The sequence below is a fragment of the Theropithecus gelada genome, chromosome 14, assembly GCF_003255815.1.
Source record: "Theropithecus gelada isolate Dixy chromosome 14, Tgel_1.0, whole genome shotgun sequence".
NCBI classification, from domain to species: domain Eukaryota; kingdom Metazoa; phylum Chordata; class Mammalia; order Primates; family Cercopithecidae; genus Theropithecus; species Theropithecus gelada.
The window spans coordinates 106,074,587-106,097,755 of NC_037682.1; the positions used below are offsets into that span (position 1 = coordinate 106,074,587).

General features: G+C 40.1%; 1 protein-coding gene and 1 pseudogene across 3 annotated transcripts; both read left to right on the forward strand.

Annotated features, from left to right (window-relative positions):
* Positions 1 to 4,162: 4,162 nt before the first annotated feature.
* REXO2 (RNA exonuclease 2) lies at positions 4,163 to 15,291 on the forward strand. 3 transcript variants are annotated; one of them, XM_025355575.1, is made up of 7 exons: positions 4,163 to 4,452; positions 5,431 to 5,514; positions 9,208 to 9,285; positions 9,892 to 10,003; positions 11,302 to 11,410; positions 12,834 to 12,887; positions 14,851 to 15,291. In XM_025355575.1, exons 1-7 carry the CDS (start codon positions 4,306 to 4,308, stop codon positions 14,978 to 14,980), a joined length of 714 nt encoding a protein of 237 aa, XP_025211360.1. In that variant the 5' UTR covers positions 4,163 to 4,305; the 3' UTR covers positions 14,981 to 15,291. The 3 variants fall into 3 exon arrangements, with proteins under 3 accessions (XP_025211360.1, XP_025211361.1, XP_025211362.1); XM_025355576.1 differs by having other exon boundaries at positions 4,182 to 4,452; positions 9,937 to 10,003; XM_025355577.1 differs by lacking the exon at positions 5,431 to 5,514 and having other exon boundaries at positions 4,236 to 4,452.
* Positions 15,292 to 16,973: 1,682 nt separating this feature from the next.
* Positions 16,974 to 19,164, forward strand: LOC112605961 (annotated as a pseudogene).
* The last annotated feature ends 4,005 nt before the right edge of the window (positions 19,165 to 23,169 follow it).

The window sequence follows — 23,169 nt, forward strand, 5'->3', positions numbered from 1 at the left end:
TTACAGTCATGGCAGAAGGCAAAGGGGGCAATAGCATGTCACATGGCCAGGGCAGGAGCAAGAGAGAGTAGCAAAGTGCCACCCTTTTAAACAGCCAGATCTTGTGAGAAGTCACTCACTATCATGAGGACAGCACCAAGGGGATGGTGCTAAACTCTTAATGAGAAAATCCACACCCATGATCCAAACACCTCCCACCAGGTACCACCTTCAATACTGGGGATTACAATGCAACATGAGATTTGGGCAGGGACACAGATCCAAACTATATCATCTGGATAATACTTTTTTAAATGTTTAGGTTAATTAATTTATTTTAGAGATGAGATCTTGCTTTGCTGCTCAGGTGGGTCTCAAACTCCTGGTCCCAAGTGATCCTCCCACCTCAGCCTCCCAAAATTCTGGGATTACAGGTGTGAGCCACCATGCCTGGCTGAGAAGGACTTTTAAAGATATAATTTGGGATAATTCTAAAGAGGGACCAGGGAAGTGGGGGGTCAGTTGTGGATTGATTATCACAGTGATCTTTGTTAAACAGTTGGGAAGAACAAAACTGGGCTGGGAAAGTCACTGGTAAGAAGGGAGCAATAACAAATAAAATTAGGGCTGGTTGCAGTGACTGATGCCTGTAATCCCAGAACTTTGGGAGGCTGAGATGGGTGGATTGCTTGAGCCCAGGAGTTCGAGACAGCCAGAGCAACATGGTAAAACCTCATCTCTACAAAAAATACAAAAATTAGCCCAGTGTGGTGGTCTGTGCCTATAGTCCCAGCTACTTTGGAGGCTGAAGTGGGAGGATCACTTGACCCCAGGAGATGGAGGTTGCAGTGAGGTGTGATCACGCCACTGAACTCCAGCCTGGGTGACAGAGTGAGACCCTGTCTCAAAAATAAAATAAAATATAACAATTAAAATTTAAAACCATGTAAATATTCACAGTAGCCACAGGGTGGAGGCAACAAGAGTGTCCATTAATGGATTAATGGATACAAATGTGATACATACATACAATGAAATATTATTCAGCTTGAAAAAGGAAGAACATTCTGACACATGACAACATGACATGACAACATGGATGAACTCTGAAGAGATGATAGTAAATGAAATAAGCCAGATATGAAAAGACAAATACTGCATAAGTCTACTTGTAAGAGGTACATAGAGTAGTCAAATTCTTAGAGACAAAAAGTAGAATAGTGGTTGCCAGGGACTGGGAGTAGTGGATGGGTGGAGATGGGGAGTTAGTGTCTAATGGGATGGAGTTTCCGTTGGGAAGATGAAAAAGTTCTGGAGATAAATGGTGGTGATGGTTGCACAACAATGTGAATGTACTTAATGCCACCATGCTTTATACCAGTGGTCCCCAACCTTTTTGGCACCAGGGACCAGTTTCATGAAAGACAATTATTCCATGGATGGGGGTGGGGGAGTAATGGTTTCAGGATGAAACCGTTCCACCTCAGATCATCAAGCATTAGTTAGATTCTCATAAGGAGCATGCAACCTAGATGCCTCGCATGCACAGTTCACAACATAGGATTTGTGCTCCTTTGAGAATCTGATGCCACTGCTGATCTGACTGGAGGCAGGGTTCAGCTGGTAATACTCGCTCCCCCACCCCTCACCTCTGGCAGAGCAGCCCAGTTCTTAACATGACACGGACTGTTACTCGTCTGCACCGATCTGCAGCCCAGGGGTTGGGGACGCCTACTTTATAAGGAAAATGGCTAAAATTGTAAATTTTTGTATTATCTATCTTTTATCACAATTTAAAAAATAAAAATTAAAAAATATGTAAAAAAGTAGTTATCTCTCAAAAGAAGGAAGGGTTTGTGTGTCCTTAGCCATGTCCTATTAGAAACATTATTCCAGTAGTAAAGTTGAAAAAAAATAGTGTTCTTTAAAATTTTAAATACATAATACTTTAAGAAGATCATAACAAGCCTGATTGATAAAGCCTTCTGTACTTCAGCTGACTCTACTCTTTTTTTTTGGGACGGAGTCTTGCTTTATTGCCCAGGCTGGAGTGCAGTGGTGCAATCTCAGCTCACTGTAACCTCCACCTCCTGGGTTCAAGTGATTCTCCTGCCTCAGCCTCCTCAGTAGCTGGGACTACAGGCGTGTGCCACCATGCCCAGCTAATTTTTGTATTTTTAGTAGAGACGGGGTTTCAGTATGTTGGCCAGCCTGATCTCGAACTCCTGACCTCATGATCCGCCCACCTCGGCCTCCCAAAGTGCTGAGATTACGGGTGTGAGTCACCACGCCCGGACTCAACTGACTCTACTTTCAATGAATCAAGTTTAAAGCTAACAAAAAAACTAAAGAAGAAATGCAGACCATTTTTTATAAAGTAGACTACAAATGAGTAAAAAACTATAGCAAAACAATGCGACATCAGGCAATGCAGGTAAAATATATATGCATTGTGCACAGTAAGTCTTTATGTGTATAATCTGCGCATACCTTTTGATGACCCTTCAAAGAGTTTCTCTGGGCCGTTGCAGGTCATGGGTTGGGTACAGAAAATCAGTAGAAGGTGAAATCCAGTACCCTACACTTTCCTTAAAGCTCCAATTAGGCAACAAAGTTTCTCTCTCATAAAACCAGCTCACCAGGTAGGATGGACCACAAGCTCTGTAATGAGTAGCAATATGGCTTTCAGAAAAATACACAGAGATTACAATTCAAAGCCCAGATTGACATTTGTGACAAAGTGGCACTCTGCCACAAATTTGTTACCGGATAGCCAAGATTTAAGAGACTCACAAAATTTGACATTTCAGGGCTAAAGGTCCTGATGCTGGCCACCTGGACTCCTAGGAATGCTGGACATTACAGCTATCATTGCAGGAGATTAAAGACACCTGGATCAAAGCCAAAGATGATGACAGAGCAGGCGGAATTGTTTCAGTTCATTTTAAGTTAGTTTACTGCATAGATTTGTTATAAGAGGGCGAGATTTAACTTTGAGAACTTTTAATAATAGAACAGCAAGTTGTCATCATGCAGACACGTTTCATAAGGAATAAGGGATAACCCTTGGCCAAATTGTCAGAGGCATTTGAAGAATGATCCTATCTTGAATAGGGGCTGGGTAAAATAATGCTGAGACCTACTGGGCTGCATTCCCAGGAGGTTAGGCATTCTAAGTCCCAGGAAGAGATAGGAGGTCAGCACAAGATACAGGTCACAAAGACCTTGTTGATAAAACAGGGTGTTGTAAAGAAGCTGGCCAAAACCCACCAAAACCAAGATGACAAAATGACCTCTACTCATCCTCACTACTCATTATACACGAATTATAATACATTAGCATGCTAAACGACACTCCTACCAGTGCCATGACAGTTTACAGATGCCACGGCAACCTTAGGAAGTTACCATATCTGATCTAAAAGCGGAGGAACCCTCAGTTCCCGGAATTGTCCACCCCTTTCCCGGAGAACTTATGAATAATCCACCCCTTTAGTATACAATCAAGAAATAACTGTAAGTATACTCAGTCGCCCATGCCCCTGCTCTGCCTATGGAGTAGGCATTCTTTATTTCTTTACTTTTAATAAACTTGCTTTCACTTTATGGATTCGCCCTGAACTCTTTCTTGCAGGAGGTCTAAGAACCCACTCTTTGGGCCTGGATCAGGACCCTTTTCCCATAACAAAATGAAGGAAGGTAACTAACTTTGACTGAACACCTAATACGTGCTAAATGATTTCTCAGACAAGATCTCATGTAAATATTTCTAAATGATTTGATGATAATGTTAATGGCCTTCTGGCCCCCAAAAGCACACTGCCTCTTGGTCCCAAAAAAATGAGGAAAATATCCAGTTTGTGGAATAGAGGGGCAGGTAAGTTAAAAAAAAAAAAAAAAAAAGAAAGAAAGAAAAGCAAAAAAGGAAAGAGATACATGAAAAAAACACCATACATAGATAATCAGATCTTTTCCAACCAACCAAAGTAAGAGTTCTTTTTTAACTGCGCGGTTACAACTAACCAAAACTCAGGAAATAACTCCTGGAAGCAAACAAACTTAGCAGTGCAAAACAAGCGCGTCCAGTAACACCCGAAAAACACGTGGCGGGGGTGGGGCATCCGGTCGCAACCGCAGGTGAGACTCTAAGTCCCATCATTCCCTTCGGCAGCCAAGCCGGGCTGTTGAGGGCGAGCCGGCGCACCGCACGCTGGGACGTGTGGTTTCAGCTCGTGCGCCTCCCCGCGGGTTTGCGACGTTTAGCGACTATTGCGCCTGCGCCAGCGCCGGCTACGAGACTGGGGCAGTGGCTGCTGGTGCCGGGTGATGCTAGGCGGCTCCCTGGGCTCCAGGCTGTTGCGGGGTGTAGGTGGGAGTCGCGGACGGTTTGGGACGCGAGGTGTACGCGAAGGTGGCGCAGCCATGGCGGCAGGGGAGAGCATGGCTCAGCGGATGGTCTGGGTGGACCTGGAGGTGAGTGAGGTCGGCGGGGGGCTTGGGGAAGGCGAGTGAGGTTTCGCGCGTGGGACCGAGGAGCCGAGCCTGTCCTGGGAGAGCGGCGGGGGTCTGGGTCTCAGGTGTGGCAGGTTAGCGCCGCCGGCCAGGGGCGGCGCAGGGCAAGTCCGGAGGCAGGAGTCCTGCGGGCGTGGGGCGCACTGCTGGGCTGTAGGGCTTCTTTCCACAAGGGAGGAGTCCTCCGTGTGGCTTCCTCTCCTGCCCACCCCTCCGCCCAGATGTGGACTTTTCCTAACGCTCTGGCGTCTCTGGGCTTGGGTCACTGGAGTGGGGGAGGGGGCAGCGGCTCTTCTTAGCCTCCCCCAACTAAATCCTTAAAGGACCCTAGGTTGTTAGAGTCAGACGGGACTCCGGAGATGACTCAGCCCTACCCCTCATTCCATAAGTGAGAACATTGAGGCCCACAGAAAGGATTCAACTCATTCAAGGTCGTGCTGTTAGTGAGAGTCTGAGTTGGGACCGGAACCCAATTCCTATCCCTTCAGGCTTTCCATGCCTGAAACAAGGGCTCCTCCCTCCGTTGAGCCTCAGTTTATATGAAGTGAGGATAATAACAGTAGTTTTTCCATTAGATTGCGAAGATCAAGTGGTGTAATTAATGTGAAAACTTTGTGAACTCTGTAGAGACGTCGTGGTGTTAGTTATCTAACTCTTCCAAAAGTGAGTGATGTCAGCACTCAGTTTTACTTACTTTGCATCTGTCCCGGAGTAGAATCTCAGTGCTTGACAAATAGCAGGCCCTTGGTAAATGTTTGTTGAATAAACGAGGACTCGTGTTTAGTACCTTCAGTAGTTGGCCAAGGAGCATTCTTCTCTTCTGTTTCGGCTATGGGTTACAAGCTGACTATGTTTGAGGGAATTTCTGTTAAATAAACTTGGGTAAAAGAGGCCAGAATGATGGCTTTGTGTGTGTTATATATTTATTTTTAATTGCAGATGACAGGATTGGACATTGAGAAGGACCAGATTATTGAGATGGCCTGTCTGATAACGGACTCTGATCTCAACATTTTGGCTGAAGTACGTGATACCATGTAATACAGTCATACTTTTTAAAGGGCACTGGAGATATACCCATCATTTTTTCCAGCTTCTTTATTTAAAAAATAAGAAAGTTGAGGTCCATATGGATTAAGGTAATGTGCTAGGTCATGGTAGGGGTGGTACTAGAACCAAAGTAATCCATCTCACAGCCTAGTGAAAAATTAATTAAAAATTTAAATTTAAAAATTAAGCATTATTTTTTAATTAGCCATGCCAGAAATTTACAGAAACATAAATTCTGTCATTTACTGAGCGCTTACTGTATGCCAGGTACAGTTTCTAAGTGCTTTATACGTCTTTGTTCTTAGTGCTCACAGCAACTGTAAGTTAGGTTTTGTTGTAATGCTCATTTGATAGATGAGGACACTTGAGCATAGAGATGTTGGGTAATTTGTCTGAGGCCCCAGTGGCTATTTATTAGGGGAGCCAATAGTTTAACTCAGGCTGTCTCAGTAAGGTGCTCCTAGCAAGTAGGACAGCCAACTGTCCTCCCATCAGATTTGGTGACTCATGCCAGAGTTTGCGTCTTTATATCATAACCTTGACTTTAACTTGACTCCATATTTACAATTCTGCCTTTTCAACTAGGTCATGTGATTCTTCTAGATCTATATTAAGATTTTAGAATTTCTGTTAATGCACACCCATAAAGTATTCTCTTGTTGACAGATTGGGCATGGTTAAGGTTTTTGCATGCTACTTTCAACGGAAACATTTAGCAAAACAAATGAAACACACCTGCTGCATTTCAACCACTCATGAAACATTTAACAAGGATGTGACACCATCTGGTAGGGGGTGAAATCCCTGACCCTGAATAATTCTGTTTTAGACTGTCAGCAGTATTCAGAGCCAGAAACTCCAGAATAGGAACAAAGTAGGGATGTTTGTGGAAAAGAGAGTCTTGTTAAAATAAGTTCCTAGAGGGTAGCATTGATACGTTGCTGGCACTGGATAAATTTCGTAAATCTGCAGTTAACACTTTCGTTTGTTTTGCTGTGTAGGTAAAAGAGGTGAGGACGTATTTCTAGATGAATGACTGTGTTTGTGGAGTACCAGGCTTATCCTCCCCACATATCAGCTGTAGGAGAATCACGAGACTTTGTATTTCTCATCATAACAACTTTTTTTAACTTTGTATAAATAAAGCCCTGATTTTTAGATTTGGTTGTTTTTTTCTGTTACTTGGGATTTACTGGAGATGAATAGTGAAGAGAAGTGTCTTTATTTTACCATCCTAACTTACCCTTGGCTGAAGAAGAGTGTTTCCTTTAGACTGTTGATATAATGTGAAATACTGACAGTTTAATGGACCGGTAGGTTGATATGTACCCTGGAGGAAATTTGGGTATGTATTCACACAGCTGCAGATGAATGCAGCATTTGTAAATGGACTAAGTCAGATGAGGATAAAGATGTTTAAAAAAAAAAAGAAAAGCTTAGGGGCTATCAGTTCTGCAGTATGTTTTATTCTTTTATAAGAGTCTGAGAAAAATGTTTTATGTTGGTAGAAGAGCAGGCATACTACTCTGAAAATTTTTCTGTAGGTGTGGTCCCGTGGCTTGCTAAATTGGGATCTAGAATAGGTATCTAGCATTATATCTGTAGTAGTTTGATTTTTCCATCATTGTTAGTATTTTTTTAATAGTATGAGTATTTTTTTTTTCGTGACTATCATAAAACGTACGTTATCCAAGCAAAATTTTTTGTTTCTCTGCAGAGATTGCCAACACCAGTTTTCTTGTTTGGCTAAACCTCCTTTTTAGTAGTAGGATGTCAGGCGTATTTTAATTAAATTCTGGCCATTTCTTTAAGTGATTGCAAACTGTTTTTACCACCTTAGTAGTAATAATACCTTGGATTTATAGAATACTTTTCTACCGGAGAGTTCAAAGAGCTCATATCTATAATTTCTTTTATCCTGTTAACATTTCTACGAGGGAAGGGATGCAGTTTATTATTATCACTATCTTACAGAGGGAGCAGCTAAGGTGACTTGCTTTAATGCCGCAGCTGCTGTTAACTGCCAGGACTTATCTGAGAGACTCACACTTGGATATTCTGTGAAATGGAGCCGAGAATTTGAGGACCACTTTGTGTGTGTGTGTGTTTCAGATATCAACAATTGCCTCTTTAAATTTTTTTAAATATAAAAATACTGTTAAACAGTGTAACTATCCAAAGTGTATGTATAGTAAACTATTGGATTTTTGTCCTGTTCTCTTGCCCCATCTTACTCCAAGTTTACGTATTGTCTTGATATTTTGTATGCTTATATAAATGCGTGTTTTTTTTAAACAGGTGTAAATGAAATCATATGTATGCATATATGGTTCTGCAGTTGCTTTTTTCACCTGCAATATAGATACTTTTTTTTTTTTTTTGAGATGGAGTCTCGCTCTGTCACCCAGGCTGGAGTGCAGTGGCGCGATCTCGGTGCACTGCAAGCTCCGCCTCCCGGGCTCACACCATTCTCCTGCCTCAGCCTCCCGAGTAGCTGGGACTACAGGCGCCTGTCACCATGCCTGGCTAATTTTTTATATTTTTAGTAGAGACAGGGTTTCACTGTGTTAGCCAAGATGGTCTCGATCTCCTGACCTCGTGATCCGCCCGCCTTGGCCTCCCATAGTGCTGGGATAACAGGTGTGAGCCACCACGCCCGGCCTTTTTTTTTTTTTTTTTTTTTTTTTNCTCACTGTAACCTTGAACTCCTGAGTTCAAGTGATCTTTGTGCCTCAGCCTCCTGAGAAGCTAGGACCGTAGGGGTGTGCCACCATGCCCAGCTAATTTTTTTTTTTTTTTTAATTTTGTGGAAATGGGGTCTTGGTATGTTGCCTGGACTGGTCTTGAACTACTGGCCTCAAGTGATCCTCCCACCTCAGCCTCCCAGAGTGCTGGGATTATTACCATGCCTGGCCTAGACACTTTTCAAAATGAACTCGTAATCAAGGGTTGACAGACTTTTCTGGAAAGGGCAGGGTATTAAATAGTTTAGGCTTTGAGTACAGTCATATGTTCTCGTCTTTTTTTTTTTAAACAATCTTTTACAAATGTAAAAATCATTCTTAGCTTTCTAGCTATTAAAAAATAGCTGAGGCCGGGCGTGTTGGCTCACGCCTTTAATCCCAGCACTTTGGGAGGCCAAGGCAGGCGGATCACGAGGTCAGGAGATCGAGACCATCCTGGCTAACACTGTGAAACCCTGTCTCTACTGAAAATACAAAAAATTAGCTGGGCGTAGTGGTGGGTGCCTGTAGTCCCAGCTACTCGGGAGGCTGAGGCGGGAGAATGGCGTGAACCTGGGAGACGGAGCTTGCAGTGAGCCGAGATCGCGCTACTGCACTCCAGCCTGGGCGACAGAGCGAGACTCCGTCTCAAAAAAAAAAAAAAAAAATAGCTGAAGCATGGGGACATAGTTTGCTGACCCTTGATAGATATCTGTGTCATCTATTTGTAGGCGTTTGAGTTTTCAGTTGTGTATGTGTGTACGTGTGTTCTATTTTGCCTTAATAAACAGTGCTGGAATGAAGGAGGAACACTTTTAAAGTATCCTTATCTCTTACTTTCTCTGATATGTATATTTAGTCCTTAAAACAGCTTAAACGTTCCCTCTGAAAGTAAGGTTATTCCTGTTGGTTCTTGGTGACTGATGGCGTTTCCCATCCACAGGGTCCTAACCTGATTATAAAACAACCAGATGAGTTGCTGGACAGCATGTCAGATTGGTGTAAGGAGCATCATGGGAAGGTAACATTACCAAATAACAGGATTGCTGCTTTGGGGATCAGTAAAAAGCTTTTTGCTCCCACACCTGAATCCGATACCATTGTTGGATGGTATTTTGAAAAGGCTTAGAGAAGATTGCTTGGCAAGCCTGGGAAACTGCTTGCTTGTTTGCTTTTCATCTTCGGGACCTCTCGAGATCATCTTCTCCTGAATGTCCTCTTTTTTTTCTCTCCTACATTCAGTCTGTCGCGAACGCATTGCGGATTGTCAAGTATTGCTCAAGTCAGTCTTTTGGATAAGGTTAGACATCAACTTTCAGAGAAGGGGGATTGCTGCCCTCCTGTTAATAGTTGTTTCTTCCCAGAGGTTAATATCCTTGGACTTTGAACACCATCTTTTTTGACTGTGGAAATGCTATTAACAGTCAGGATCATAACTGAGTTGGCTTGGATTGTTTAAGGAAAAAAATGGTGCAAAGATGGCAGTTGCAATTTGAACTTGAGCTTTGAAAATGGTCTATTTGTAGTTATATTTGCCCATTTTAAAAGTGAAGTTTCATTTCTGGATGCCTTCGAAAACTGACTTCACATGTGTTTTTGGTGGGGGGCTGGGGATTCTCTCTTGCAGTCTGGCCTTACCAAGGCAGTGAAGGAGAGTACAATTACATTGCAGCAGGCAGAGTATGAATTTCTGTCCTTTGTACGACAGCAGACTCCTCCAGGGCTCTGTCCACTTGCAGGTAAAATCCAATCCTATGTATATCTTATAGTCTTCCATATGTAGTGGTTCAAGAGACTGCAGTTCCAGAAAGACCAGCCGAGCCCATCCGTGTCTTCCATTTACCCTGCTTTGGGTTACACATCTTACTTTTCTGTTCAAGTTTCTTTGTGTAGTTTATAGCACGAGTATTGGGAAAATGCCCTGAAACCGGACATGAAATCTTAATAAAAATTTCCCCCATGTTTTTATGATGGAAAAATTTCACATGCACAGAGGAGTGGATTTAGTAATTGTTAACCTTGTGCCTTGATTGTTTTACCTATATTTTGTTCGGCATTTTAAAGGAAATTGCAGGCATCAGGACACTTCATTCCTAAATACTTCTTCAAACATCTCCCAAGAGTAAAGACATTTTCTTATGTAATACAGTGTCATTGAATTGAAGATAATGAAACATTATTGAGTATCATATATGTACTCCACATTATACGTTCCCCAGAATACTTGTTTTTGAACCAGCATTCAGTCAAGGCTCATGCATTTCATTTAGTTATATTTCTTTAGTCTCTTAATGTAAAACTTTCCACCTATTATTTTTCCCCTATGACACTGACTTTCTAAAGAGACTAGGCCTCTTCTCCCAGTATTTTTAAAGGGGTGACATTGCCAGAGGGAAGTTAATGTTTCTCTGAAGGTATATGTGCCTTTGTATATGTAAGTTGATGTGGTAACTAATACTGTTCCTAAACATTTATAAAAATAAGTTTTGACATTAAGTACTAGAGCATATGTTGTGTCAATGTTTCCCCCAGCCAATGTGGCTGGTATGTGTTTTAAAGGTCTCATTTAAAATTTAGTGTTTTTAGTTACTTTTTGGAAACATGAATATTCATATGATTTATTGAAAAACTTGGATTGTAAATAAAGGTTTATCTACCTATGTGATTCAGTTAAATTGTTAGGGTTAGTGGTGTGAATTTTGTGACACTGGGAGAAAGTTTGCATATCTGGTATGACCTTAAAAAGTAACAAATAGATTTGTGCATTACATCAAGCATGTGGAATGATAGATTCGTCCTACTGTTCATGAGAGGTCATTTACAAATTTATAATGAGCTAAACTGACTAAGTACTTGCAAATCTGTACTTGTAAGCTAATCACATTTACCCGAACCTGATTTAGAAATATAGAGGTGCTTTTAGGAATTGTTTGAATTTTAAAAAATCATCTCCATTTCAAATACATTTTATGAATTTTGATATCCTGTTGTATACTACTAGAAATATAGAGATGCAGTATGCTTCGTGTCTTTCTAGGAAATTCAGTTCATGAAGATAAGAAGTTTCTTGACAAATACATGCCCCAGTTCATGAAACATCTTCATTATAGAATAATTGATGTGAGCACTGTTAAAGAACTGTGCAGGTAAGGGCTATATTTAGGATCCATTAAATTACCTCATTTAGCATGTTTTAATTGAGAACTTGTGAAAAGTAATTGGATAGAGCTATAGAACTAAGGCTGCCAAGTGGATTCATATCTTCCTCATCCCATTCTTGCTTGCATAGGACCTTAACTTATCCTGGACTGGTGAGATTTGGGAGAAACAATATCAGACATGTTCCCAGTAAATAAGCCAATGCCTGGCACAAAATAAGTGCTCAATAAATTTTCTGGATTAATTAATATTATATGGAAGTCTTCTGACTGGGAACATATAGATGAAAAGCTCTTAAGTACTTTAGAAAGTAGTGGATCGACATATGTGTAAAAAACACACCCTAAAAATATACTCTCTCATGACTCCTGTAGTGAAAATGTACATATGGACTACTGAGGTCACAAGGGAAGCAGCATCTAACTGTGCTGGAGCAAGAGGAATGGGGAGTCAGAGAAACCTTTATGTAGGAAGGAAATCGCTTTGAAACTGAGATTTGAAGAAGAGTGGAAGTCTTCCCGGCATTTTGTTGAGGAGAGAGCATTCAGAGAGAGCAGACAGAAGTATGACAATGTGAGGGAGCAGGAAGCTAAGGCAAAATGTGTTAAATGAATCACAAACCATTAATGCTGGAATGCAAAGCATGAGGTTGGAGAAGGTGGGAGATGGGTCTAGAGCCTCAAGGGCTTGCATGCCATGCCAGTGAAGTTCACTGTGATCTTGCAAGGAATGGGTTCCTTTGAGAAAGTGTAGGTAGAAGAGTGAGTGATACGATTGTTCTGATTTGAAGGTGGCAAGAAAAGTGGTAGAGAGATAGAAAGGAGCCTTTTCCGCCATCTTGGAGAGAAGAATGAACTGGAGAAAGGGCAGAGCATGGAAATGAGGGGCTTGTATGATAAAAATGTGAGAGGGTCAATTGACAGACACTCAGTGTTCAAATGAGGTGGTGTGAAAAGGAAGAGGTATAATGTGATTCTGATGTTTCTAGTTTGAGCAGCTTTGGTGGCCGATGGCAGTGTTCAAATAAGAAGAGAAGAGGAAGAGTATGGTGGATGGGGCAGGGGAGGTGCTGAGGATGATGGGTGTGGTTTGATGTATGTAGAATTAGAAGTGTCTGGTAGATTTTTAGATGCAGGTATCTAGTGGGCAGTTGCATATCCATGACAGAAACTCTAGGGAGGGCTGGGCTGGATTTCCAGATTTAGCAATCTTACACACTGATGAGCTTGCTCATAGAAAATATACAGAAGAAAGAGAGGAGAGGGTGGAAGATAGAGGCCCTGGCAAAGAAGCAACTTGAGAATCATGACTCAAATGCCATTTTCAATGTTAATGGATTACTTGAAGGAGGTAATTATTCAGTGTATTTGAGACAGCTTCCTTTGAGAGTTCCATTTCTGCTGTGTATAGACGCTGGTATCCAGAAGAATATGAATTTGCACCAAAGAAGGCTGCTTCTCATAGGTAAGTTTGAGTTCTACCAAGCGCTTTCCAGTCTGACACACACTTAACTCCCAAATTCCTGACTGCTTGAAATAATGTCCCTTAACTCTTTTTTCTTGGGGAAAAGATAAAGTTCGACTAGCATAAACATATCATTCTCTTCCTGTTAGGAATTCTGGTCAGATTCCAGTGTTCCATTCTGAGAGGGTTATATAGCCTTTATTGCTGTTTTAAAACTCTTAGATAGCTTGGTTTATAGGCATGATGAAACAATCTGTAATCTTTCTAGTAATGAACCGTGTTAACTTTTTTCCCACAGAGGATATGGACTGGCAGCCTTTTGAAATCAGAACACTTTGTGTGCAATCGTATAATATAGTTGCCTACTTTGACACTTGTTATAGTTTTTCTGATTGTTTCTCTTATGCCTGTAGCCTTAGGTACAAGTTGACAAGGAGTTTAAAGATCCTATATATTCATGTGTCCTGTACTGGTCTTTTCTTTTTGATTTTGTGGTCTTTCAGGAGAAACATGAAACCTGATGGAAGGTTTAGCAACTGGCTTCTAAGGGTAGCATTTGTTAAACCATTCACTGAGCCCCTACGATGTACCTTGCACAGTTCTAGGCAAACAGAGAAAGACCAATCCCTGAAAAGTCGGGCATTCTCATGTTATTTTATTGAGCGTATGTAGACTGTAGCACAGGCATACAGGCCTAGAATACCTTATCTGAAACAACTGGGGTATGTCTTGGATTTCAGAATTTTTCAGATTTTAGAAAGGTAACAACTATGTCTGTATTGCTTATTATCTTGTAGCATCCCTAACAAGGTTTGAGAAGCAGCCCATAATAAAACACACAGATATTTCTGTAGTGAAACGTGTATATTCACACCAAATGGCATAACTAATGATGACTGTCAATAGCCTCACATTAAGATTGCTCAGGTTTTGCTACATAATAGGTTATGAAAGTACTGTGGGTTTTCAGGTATGTTTTGGATTTCAGTTTTGTGGATAAGAGATTGTGTACCATTATTTAGCCAGAGGCTATAATTTTGGCAGCTTCAGCTCTGACATATATCCAAGACCTGGGAAGAAAGCAGATGGTTGCCTTAGCCACACAAATAACTGTCATAAAACTCTTGCACTAAAATTTGTGCCGGGTATTCTCTAGAAGTGGCCCTTGGCCCATCATTCAGAGCTTATTGATTTACTTGCACACTGTTCTAATAATCTTGGTTACCTGATTTCTCAGACTGCAACAGATGGGAAACAACATGTTGGAAGAAAAGAAAGGCTCTTAGGTGGAGGCAGGCTGCCACTGATTATAGCACAAATCACCATGAGAGGAGGTAGATCCTCTGGTATGGTTAGGTAGTGTTTGATAATTGATGTTTATTATGATGACTGAGTGATGACTTCTGTTCAAGTATGTCAGTCTGTTTTGTTCAGGGGCCTCATTAAGTATTGCGCAGTGTTTCTCAAACTGTGTTCCATGAGCTGTTTATAAGTATTCTGCAAATGTGGTCGATTAAGTTTTAGAAATACTAAAATTTATTAATTTTAGAAAATTAATAAATATATTAGAAATATAGGACAGCTTCCTTTTGAGAGTTCATAATACACATCAGTATATGAAATGCTTTCCAACTTTTTACTTCAGTAAAAAGTTTAATGTAGTTTTTCCTAAACTTATTTGACTCTGGAATTATTTTTTCTCCCGGTGGAACATGTCACCATCTTAGGGAACAATTTGGGAAAGTTTAATCTTTTATATTTTACCAATTTTTTTGTCAAAAGTTTATACAAAACATTTAAAGAAAATTGCTTTTCTGAAATGTTCTACTTTTGATGATGCTAGATAGTGACATGTACACTAGCACCCATTGTTCTTAAGTCATTTTGTAACAGTCGTACTTTTAAAATGATTTTCATGTCCCGGTTTTGGACAGTTCATTCAATGTGGTGTGTTTGCTTACAGGGCACTTGACGACATTAGCGAAAGCATCAAAGAACTTCAGTTTTACCGAAATAACATCTTCAAGAAAAAAATAGATGAAAAGAAGAGGAAAATTATAGAAAATGGGGAAAATGAGAAGACCGTGAGTTGATGCCGGTTATCACGCTGCCACTACATAGTTATCTGGAGGCAACTTCTGGTGGTTTTTTTTTTTTCTCACACTGATGGCTTGGCAGAGCACCTTCGGTTAACTTGCATCTCCAGATTGATTACTCAAGCAGACAGCACACGAAATACTATTTTTCTCCTAATATGCTGTTTCCATTATGACACAGCAGCTCCTTTGTAAGTACCAGGTCATGTCCATCCCTTGGTACATATATGCATTTGCTTTTAAATCATTTCTTTTGTTTAAATAAATAAATAAATAAGTAAATAAAGCTAGTTCTATTGAAATGCAAACCTTTCTGTACCATGTATTCTTTAGTAGTTTAATCATCGGGAGAAGATGGCTTTTTCTTTTTGAAGTGATATGGCTAATGTTTAAACCCTTGTAATGCAGTTAGGAATGGATTAATAAGTTCAGGTCAAACAGGAAGTGAACGCGTTTTGCTTTAGAATAACCATAGATAAGTTTAAAGAAGCAGATTTGGGCTCATTGTTAGAGTTATTGAATTAACAGCACTGGACTAGGCTACTCTGCTACATTCAGGGAATTCAATTCAGATGGATTCTATAACTAAGGTTTATTGCGAGTAATAATTAGGGCTTATTTATATGCACAGCAGTGACTGCTTGGTTTACAGACTGTAAATAGCTTGCTGCTCTAGTTCTAATGGTAAGTAGCTGAGAAGGGATTTCGGTTGGAACATACTAACTAAGTTTACATATTCTAGACCACAGTACTAAAGGTGATTTCCTAGCCAGAGTGTGCAATAGAATCATCTGTAGAACACATCTCATTGCTTTGTGCACCTCATTCTGACAAATGCCCCTTGAAGTCAAATCAAAATTGGGAAAGGCCCACAGGTTTCTTTCCTTTCCTTGAGAACCACTAGGTGAGAAGACTTCTGTGGTAATGTCAAATTACATGTCTATTCTATTACAGATATGAACATAGTAGCGCGATCTTGATGTGTGATAGTTACAGAGAGATCACTAGCTAGTAGATCAGAATAACCCCATAATATTTTCATTTGAGTAACGTTTTAACATGTACTAAGTTGTGTTACCTATACTACAGCTGTATCAGTGGAGAGAGGGATTGTAGTGTAACTTTTTCCAAACGAGTGAATTAAGACTGAAATTCATGAGTCTACTAAGAATGAATTTATGAAAACATAAGTCTGCTGATCTTTCTGACCACTTCTTTCTGGAATGGCATGGGTTTTAGCTCGTGCACCAACTTCAGTGTCTTGGAAGGCAGGATTGGGTAGGACAGTTGACCCTTGGACAACACAGGTTTGAACTGCAGAGGTCTACTTACATGCAGATTTTCTTCTGCTTCTGCCACTCCTGGGACACAAGACCAACCCCTCCCCTTTCTCCTTCTCAGCCCACTAAAGATGATGAGAATGAAAACCTTTATGATGATCCACTTCCACTTAATGAATAGTCAATTGATTGTCTCTTCCTTAAGATTTGCTTAACATTTTCTTTTCTGAGAGCTTACTTTATTGTAAGAATATGATATATATATAGTTCCTGATGTTTGCATAAAAAATGTAATATCTATTACATATAACATACAAAATCTATGTTAATTGACTGTTTATATTATCAGTAAGGCTTCCGGTCAGTAGTAGGCTATTAGTAGTTAAGTTTTGTGGGAGTCAAAAATTATACACAGATTTTTGACTGCACGAGGGTTTGGCACCCTTAACCCCCATGTTGTTCAAGGGTCAACTGTAGTTAAGAACAGGGCTCTTGAGTCAAACTCTTAATTCAAGTTCAGACTCCTGACATACTGAGTGACTTTGGCAAGTTGCTTTTCTAAGTCTCAGTTTCCATATCTGTAAAATGAGGTTAATAACCTTACTTAATGAATTGTTAGAATTAATTTAAATGCTATTCATACAGTTCTGAGCGCAGCACAGTGAGCATCCTGTAATGATAGCTAATGAATATTGATAATAAAGGGTACTATGATTAGTTATGAGGCTGGAGGCATTATCTTAAATCAGTGTTCACTTAATGCCTATGACTGCCTGCATCGTGCCGAGCACTGTTGTAAACGTCACCAATAGTGTGACCTTGACTTGGTTTAGTGTTTCCAACTAAAATTTGGCAAAAGGGTCTTTGCCCTAACTTGGCTTTTAGGAATGTTAAATTTGAATGCAATGATAGATAAGAAAACACTGGGCTTAAGAAAGGTTCATAGGAACCAGATACTGCTATTAATGCCTCAAGGTTTCTTCCGCACAACTGGCTGGTTTATTCACCAGTTTAACTGTTCAAGCCAGTTTAAAAATTTTCAACTCCTGGTGTTCATTTTAAATCTTACGTGAACAGGCACCTTACTGCTTTAATGCTGTCTTCTGTATCTTAATTGCGTAGCTAATTCTATTGTCCTTTAATGGAGCTTGTGTTGAATTTTAATAAAATAAGTGGCAGCCTGTGAGTGAAACAGAACCAGTCTAGTGCAGGTATATATGAAGACATGCTGGTTCAGTGATTAGTTCATTATTTTTAAGTTAAGTTTAAATTTGTAGTGCTGTAGTGCTGGTATTTAGGATTTCACAGGGGAGTCCTGAAGCTATGAAGTAATTTCTGTGAAATGAACTGCAGTGCGAATTGGTTTAAATATAACTACAGCTTGAAAAATGATAAGTATATTTGCTTAGTAGAGCTTGCCATTCTTGTGCTCTTGGGGGGCCTCTCATTTGGTGGTTCGTTCTGTGCGGTAATTGTCCTGCAAGCTGTGTTCTTAGGATTGTCCAGGTGTATTTCCCCTCTATTAAACTCAAGGTGAATGAATCGGTACAGATGCATTTTGACTTACAATGGGGTTACATCCCAACAAACCCATTGTAAGTTGAAATTATTAAGTAAAAAATGCATTTAATACATTTAGCCTACCAAACATGTTAGCCTAGCCTACCTTAAATGTGCTCAGATCACTTACATTAGCCTATAGTTGGGCAAAATCATCTTAACAGAAAACCTATTTTATAATAAAGTGTTGAATATATCATGTAACTTAATACTGTAGAGAAGGTGAAAAGCAGAATGGTTGTATGGGTAGTCGAAGTACGATTGAAATAATATGAGCAGACTCTAGTGCTCTTGCCAAGACACTGAACAGCAGTACTGCCTCCTGCACCCAGAGTGTTTGGTATTACCTGACCTAGAACATCTGGAGCCCATAGATCCTAACGAGCTTTTTGAGGAATGCAGGGCTGTCCTGGATACTTAACCTCCTTGGTTCCAGAGAGATTTTGTGGCTCCAGTAACTACCTACCTATTAGGGTCATGCAATGGAACAACTTCGTCCAAGCTCTTGGAAAGACAAAGACAACTTTGTACAATGCCCTGTTGGAAGCACTCAAGTGAAAAGAAAGGAAGCATCTCATGCTAGAAGAAATCCTATTCTACCAGCCTGATATATTGTGCCTCCAAGAGGTAGAACAGTATTTTGACACCTTCCAGCCACTCCTCAGGAGGCTGGGCTAGCAAGGCACATTTTTTTTTCCTCAAGCCCTGATCATCTTGTCTAAGTATAGAACAAAACAATGGACCAGACAGCTGTACCTAATTTTTCCTCCAAAACCAAATCAAACTAGTGAACACTGCCAATATTAGGCTGATGGCCATGACACTGAAAACCAATCAGGTGGCCATTGCACAGTTCCTAGAGTGCAAGGAGTCAGACCAACAGTTCTGCATCGGTGTCACCTATGTAAAAGCACGCATTGTCTGGGAGTAATTTTGATCAGCTCAAGGCTGTGACCTTCTTCAGAACTTGCCAAACATCACTCAAGGGCCAAGATTCCCCTTGTTGTTTGAGGGGACTTCAATGCAGAACCAACACAAGAGGCCTAGAAACATTTTGCTTCCTCCAGCCTCAACCTGAACAGTGCCTACAAGCCCTTGAGTGCTGGTGGGCAGTCAGAACCCCCATATACTACCTGGAAGATCTGGACACCAGGGGAGGGCAGGCACACCCTGGATTACATCTGGTATTCTAAACATGCTCTAAATGTAAGGTTAGCTCTTGATCTGCCCATTGAAGAACAGATTGGACCCAACTGGCTACCATCCTTCAATTATCCTTCAGACCACTGGTCTCTGGTGTGTGACTTCAGCTTTAATGAGGAATCTGATGGACTTCTATAAATACTTGTTTTTGTCTTTTTAATCACAAGAGTCTTAACCAGATATGTTTCAGGAAACTGAAATAGGATAAGACGTTGCCTAAGGAAGGAGGGAAACACGGGAAGCTTCTGTCATTTCATTTTTTGTACTTCCAGCATGCCCTTGGGAAAGGATCCCTTTAGTTCACAAATCTATAGCCAAAAGGTTTTTGCTTTTGCACTCCAGTTTTGGCTTGTATTGTTTTATTTTCCTTAGCATTACATTTTGATTGTTTAAGGGCATTAAATTGACTTGTTTTAGCTGGGCACAGTGGCTCATGCCTGTAATTCCAGCACTGTGAGAGGCTGAGGCGGGAGGACTGCTTGAGGCCAGGAGTTTTAGACCAGCCTGGGCAACATAGCAAGAGCTTGTCTCTATTTCTTAAATACATAACTAAATAATTAAGGAAAAAATGGCTAATTTTGAAGATTTTTCAGTTTGAGGATGCTATAAAAACTCAGAATTGCTTGAATCCCCCGTAATTAAGAATAAGTATGTAGGAGCAATTTCTCTAGACAGCATGTTAAGGTATTTATTTGTGAGTTAAATGTCAACAAGGCCAGGTGTGATGGCTCACGTCTGTAATCCCAGCACTTTGAGAGGCCAAGGTGGGAGGATCACAAGATGAAGAGATTGAGACCATCCTGGCCAAAATGGTGAAACCCCGTCTCCATTAAAAACACAAGAAATTACCTGGGCGTGGTGGTGCACGCCTGTAGTCCCAGCTCCTCCGAGGCTGAGGCAGGAGAATCACTTGAACCTGGAAGGTGGAGGTTGTAGTGAGCCGAGATCGCACCACTGCACTCCAGCCTGGCGACAGAGCGAGACTCTGTCTCAAAAAAAAAAAAAAAAAGTGAACAAGATATGCATGGAGATATTTTTTTAAAATTTCACATAAGTAGCAAATTATAGCATTATGAACATTTTAGAACCATGCAAGGCACAAATTATAGGGAATAATTTATGGTAATTTTCTTAAAGCTTTAAAATATTTTCATTTGGGCTTAAATAAGATGTGTACAAAAGAACTATTTAGCCTGGAGGGGGTTTTGTTTGTTATTTAGGTGTAAGTATCATGTCTCCTTCATACATTGTTTATAAATAATCTTTGCTGTGCCTCCATGTTCCCCATTATTGTATTTCTTGAAGAGATTCCAATTAGTTTTCAATTATTTAAACACTGTTAGTATCTAAGCTTTTCCATTGGAATAATATTGGTGTACACTTGAGGTCACTCAACGTCATCGTTATTGGAATATGCTTCTCACAATAGGTTATTTACAAGCTGAATATGGGAGTGGCTAGGAAAGTCAGTGGGACTTCTTTTCACTGATGGGAAACTTTCTGGAAAGCCTGTTAATGGGCTGTCATTTAAATTTCCTAAGATAGCCAGATACTGTGGTTCAAAACATCTACAAAGGAGAATGTAAAAAGAAAGGTAACGTAGAATTCTCTCCCATTGGAAATAAAAGTGGTAAGGATAACAGTTGAAGCCTCTTTCAAACAAAATTACCTGTTGGTATTAAATTGATAAATATTTTAACCCATGAGTCATAAATACTTAAGATTAATAAATGGTCTTTTAAAGCTAAAAAAAACAGAAAAGTCATAAGTCAAGCTGTTTGTAAGTTGGGGACCATGTATCCTTTCCTGATAGTCTAAAGTCAAGTGTTCTTTGAGTGCCCTTAGCCATAGTACTGAGTATGTGGGCAAGAAAGATCTCCATTTTTTAACAGTTTATCCATAGTAGAGGAGAATGAATCCTGAAACATCTGTGTTTTTTCATTTACAAAACAATATATCTCTGTTAAGAGACCAGCTTACAAATTTAGAGGGAAATTGATAGTTTGGTTTGCATGAACTGCTGTTCTTATATGTGTATGCCTTGAAGAACAAATAATAGTCGTAATGTTCAAGTGCAGTTTTGTCATACTGATTGCTTTGTGGTAGTGCATGAATGTCCCAGGTTCACTCAAATGCTGTAACATTTTGAAAAATTAATAAGCAGCAGCGACAATGGAAAATTGGTGGTTGCAAGGATAAGCCTTATGTAGCACATTGATGAGGGCAAAAACTGTTATATTTCATAGCTGCTGATGAAGACAAAGGCTATTATGTGCTATATCTGCTGATGAGGACAAAAGCTATTATACTAGGTATATATTGATAAATACAGTCGTCCCTTGGTATCCATGGGGGATTGGTTCCAGGACCTCCTGTGGATACCCAAATCCATGGATGCTTAATTCCTTGATATAAAATGGTGTAGTATTTACATAAAATCTAAGCACAACCTCCTGGATAGTTTAAATCATTTCTAGATTACTTATTATATAAGAGCAACTACAATGTAAATGCTATGTGAATAGTTGTGTTAGTGTATTGTTTAGGGAATAATGACAAGGAAAAAAGTCTGTACATGTTCAGTATGGACACAATTTTTTAGAAAAATATTTTTGAACCATGACTGGCTGAAGCCATGGATATGGAACCCACGGGTATAGAGGGCCAACTGTATGCTGTATGTCTATTGTGAAAATTAGTTGAGTTTTAATTATTTGAACAAAGCATTTAATTTTATGTGGCTCATAGTAGAAGTACAGATAGCATGGTGGGAACATAAATGAAGAATGCTTCTGTGCTTGAGCATTTGCTATTGTGTAAAGGACGGTTGTGGCTTCAAAATTTCTTCATCGCTATAAAAACATCCCCCGCAAAATTACCTGGGCATAGTGCACCTGTAGTCCCAGCTACTCAGGAGACTGAGGTGAGAGGATCACTTGAGCCCGGGAGGCTGAGGTGAGAGGATTGCCTGAGCCCAGGAGGTCAAGGCTGCAGTGAGACATCATTGCACTGCTGCACTCCAGCTTGGGTAATAGAGTGAGACATTGTTTCAAAGAAAAAAAGATCGTGGGGGGATTGTAAGTTTTCATTCCATTAGAACACAAGCATTTCACAGTTGACATATCAAGTTGAATGCACAGGACCTGAGACAACTTGGTCTTCAGGGTAATTTAATCAGTTTAGCAATTTAATCACCCAGGTTATACCACTGGCTAGGCTATAGCAAACAAGTCTGTGGAGCAGGTGCTCCAAAGAGTGTGGAGCAAAATCTGTTATTGTACAAATGAAAGCATACCATGAGCAACCTGCAGAATCCTTGGGGATCCAGGATAAGAAACATGATTTTGGTTATACAACAGTGTGACTGTACTTAATGCAACTGCACTGTACACTTAAAAATGACAAAAGGGTAAATTTATATGTATTTTATCACACACACACCCATACATGTGCACACACAAAGATGTATAATTTTCCATGATCCATTTCCAGAATGATTCTGCTTTAGGATTAATATGTAATGGGACCAGCTTGGAGGAACTGAACTCTGGGACCCTTGCTTGTGCCCATAGAAAGAGTAAATTCCTTTTGTTTGTCATCATGGAGTAACAGGAAGTGGACAATTTAGGGAGGTGATTTCTTTTATGTCAGTGTCAAAGTGGTGTAAGGAATTGCAGTTTTGGTTTACAGATAAAGGAAATTTAACAAGTTAATACCTTTTAGGAGCATCTTGCCTTCTTACCTCCACATATAGTCATATGAAATGGGGAAAGAGATGCTGCTGAATTCTGAGTTAGGTGTACTCCTTGGATAATCTAAATTAATAGGCCCATGTAGGCTGCCTTGGAACCTAGCCCTGTTTTGTTTCTGTGGAAAAACTTCCATTTTGAATTCCACTTAAACAGCTTACAATTCATACTGAGCAATAGAATTGTTAAATTAGAGACTGCATGCAGTTTTATATTTTCACTCATCTTGGTTATACTGTCTTTCTCCAAATCATTTCTTTTTCTTACGCATTTTCTTATCTTTACTATCCTATGGGCTCTAAGATACCTTGTTAACATCATTCTACCTTATTCTGTCATCAGATTTTTTTGTGTGTGAAAATAGGTTGACATGATAGCCCAATCGTTTTGTTTA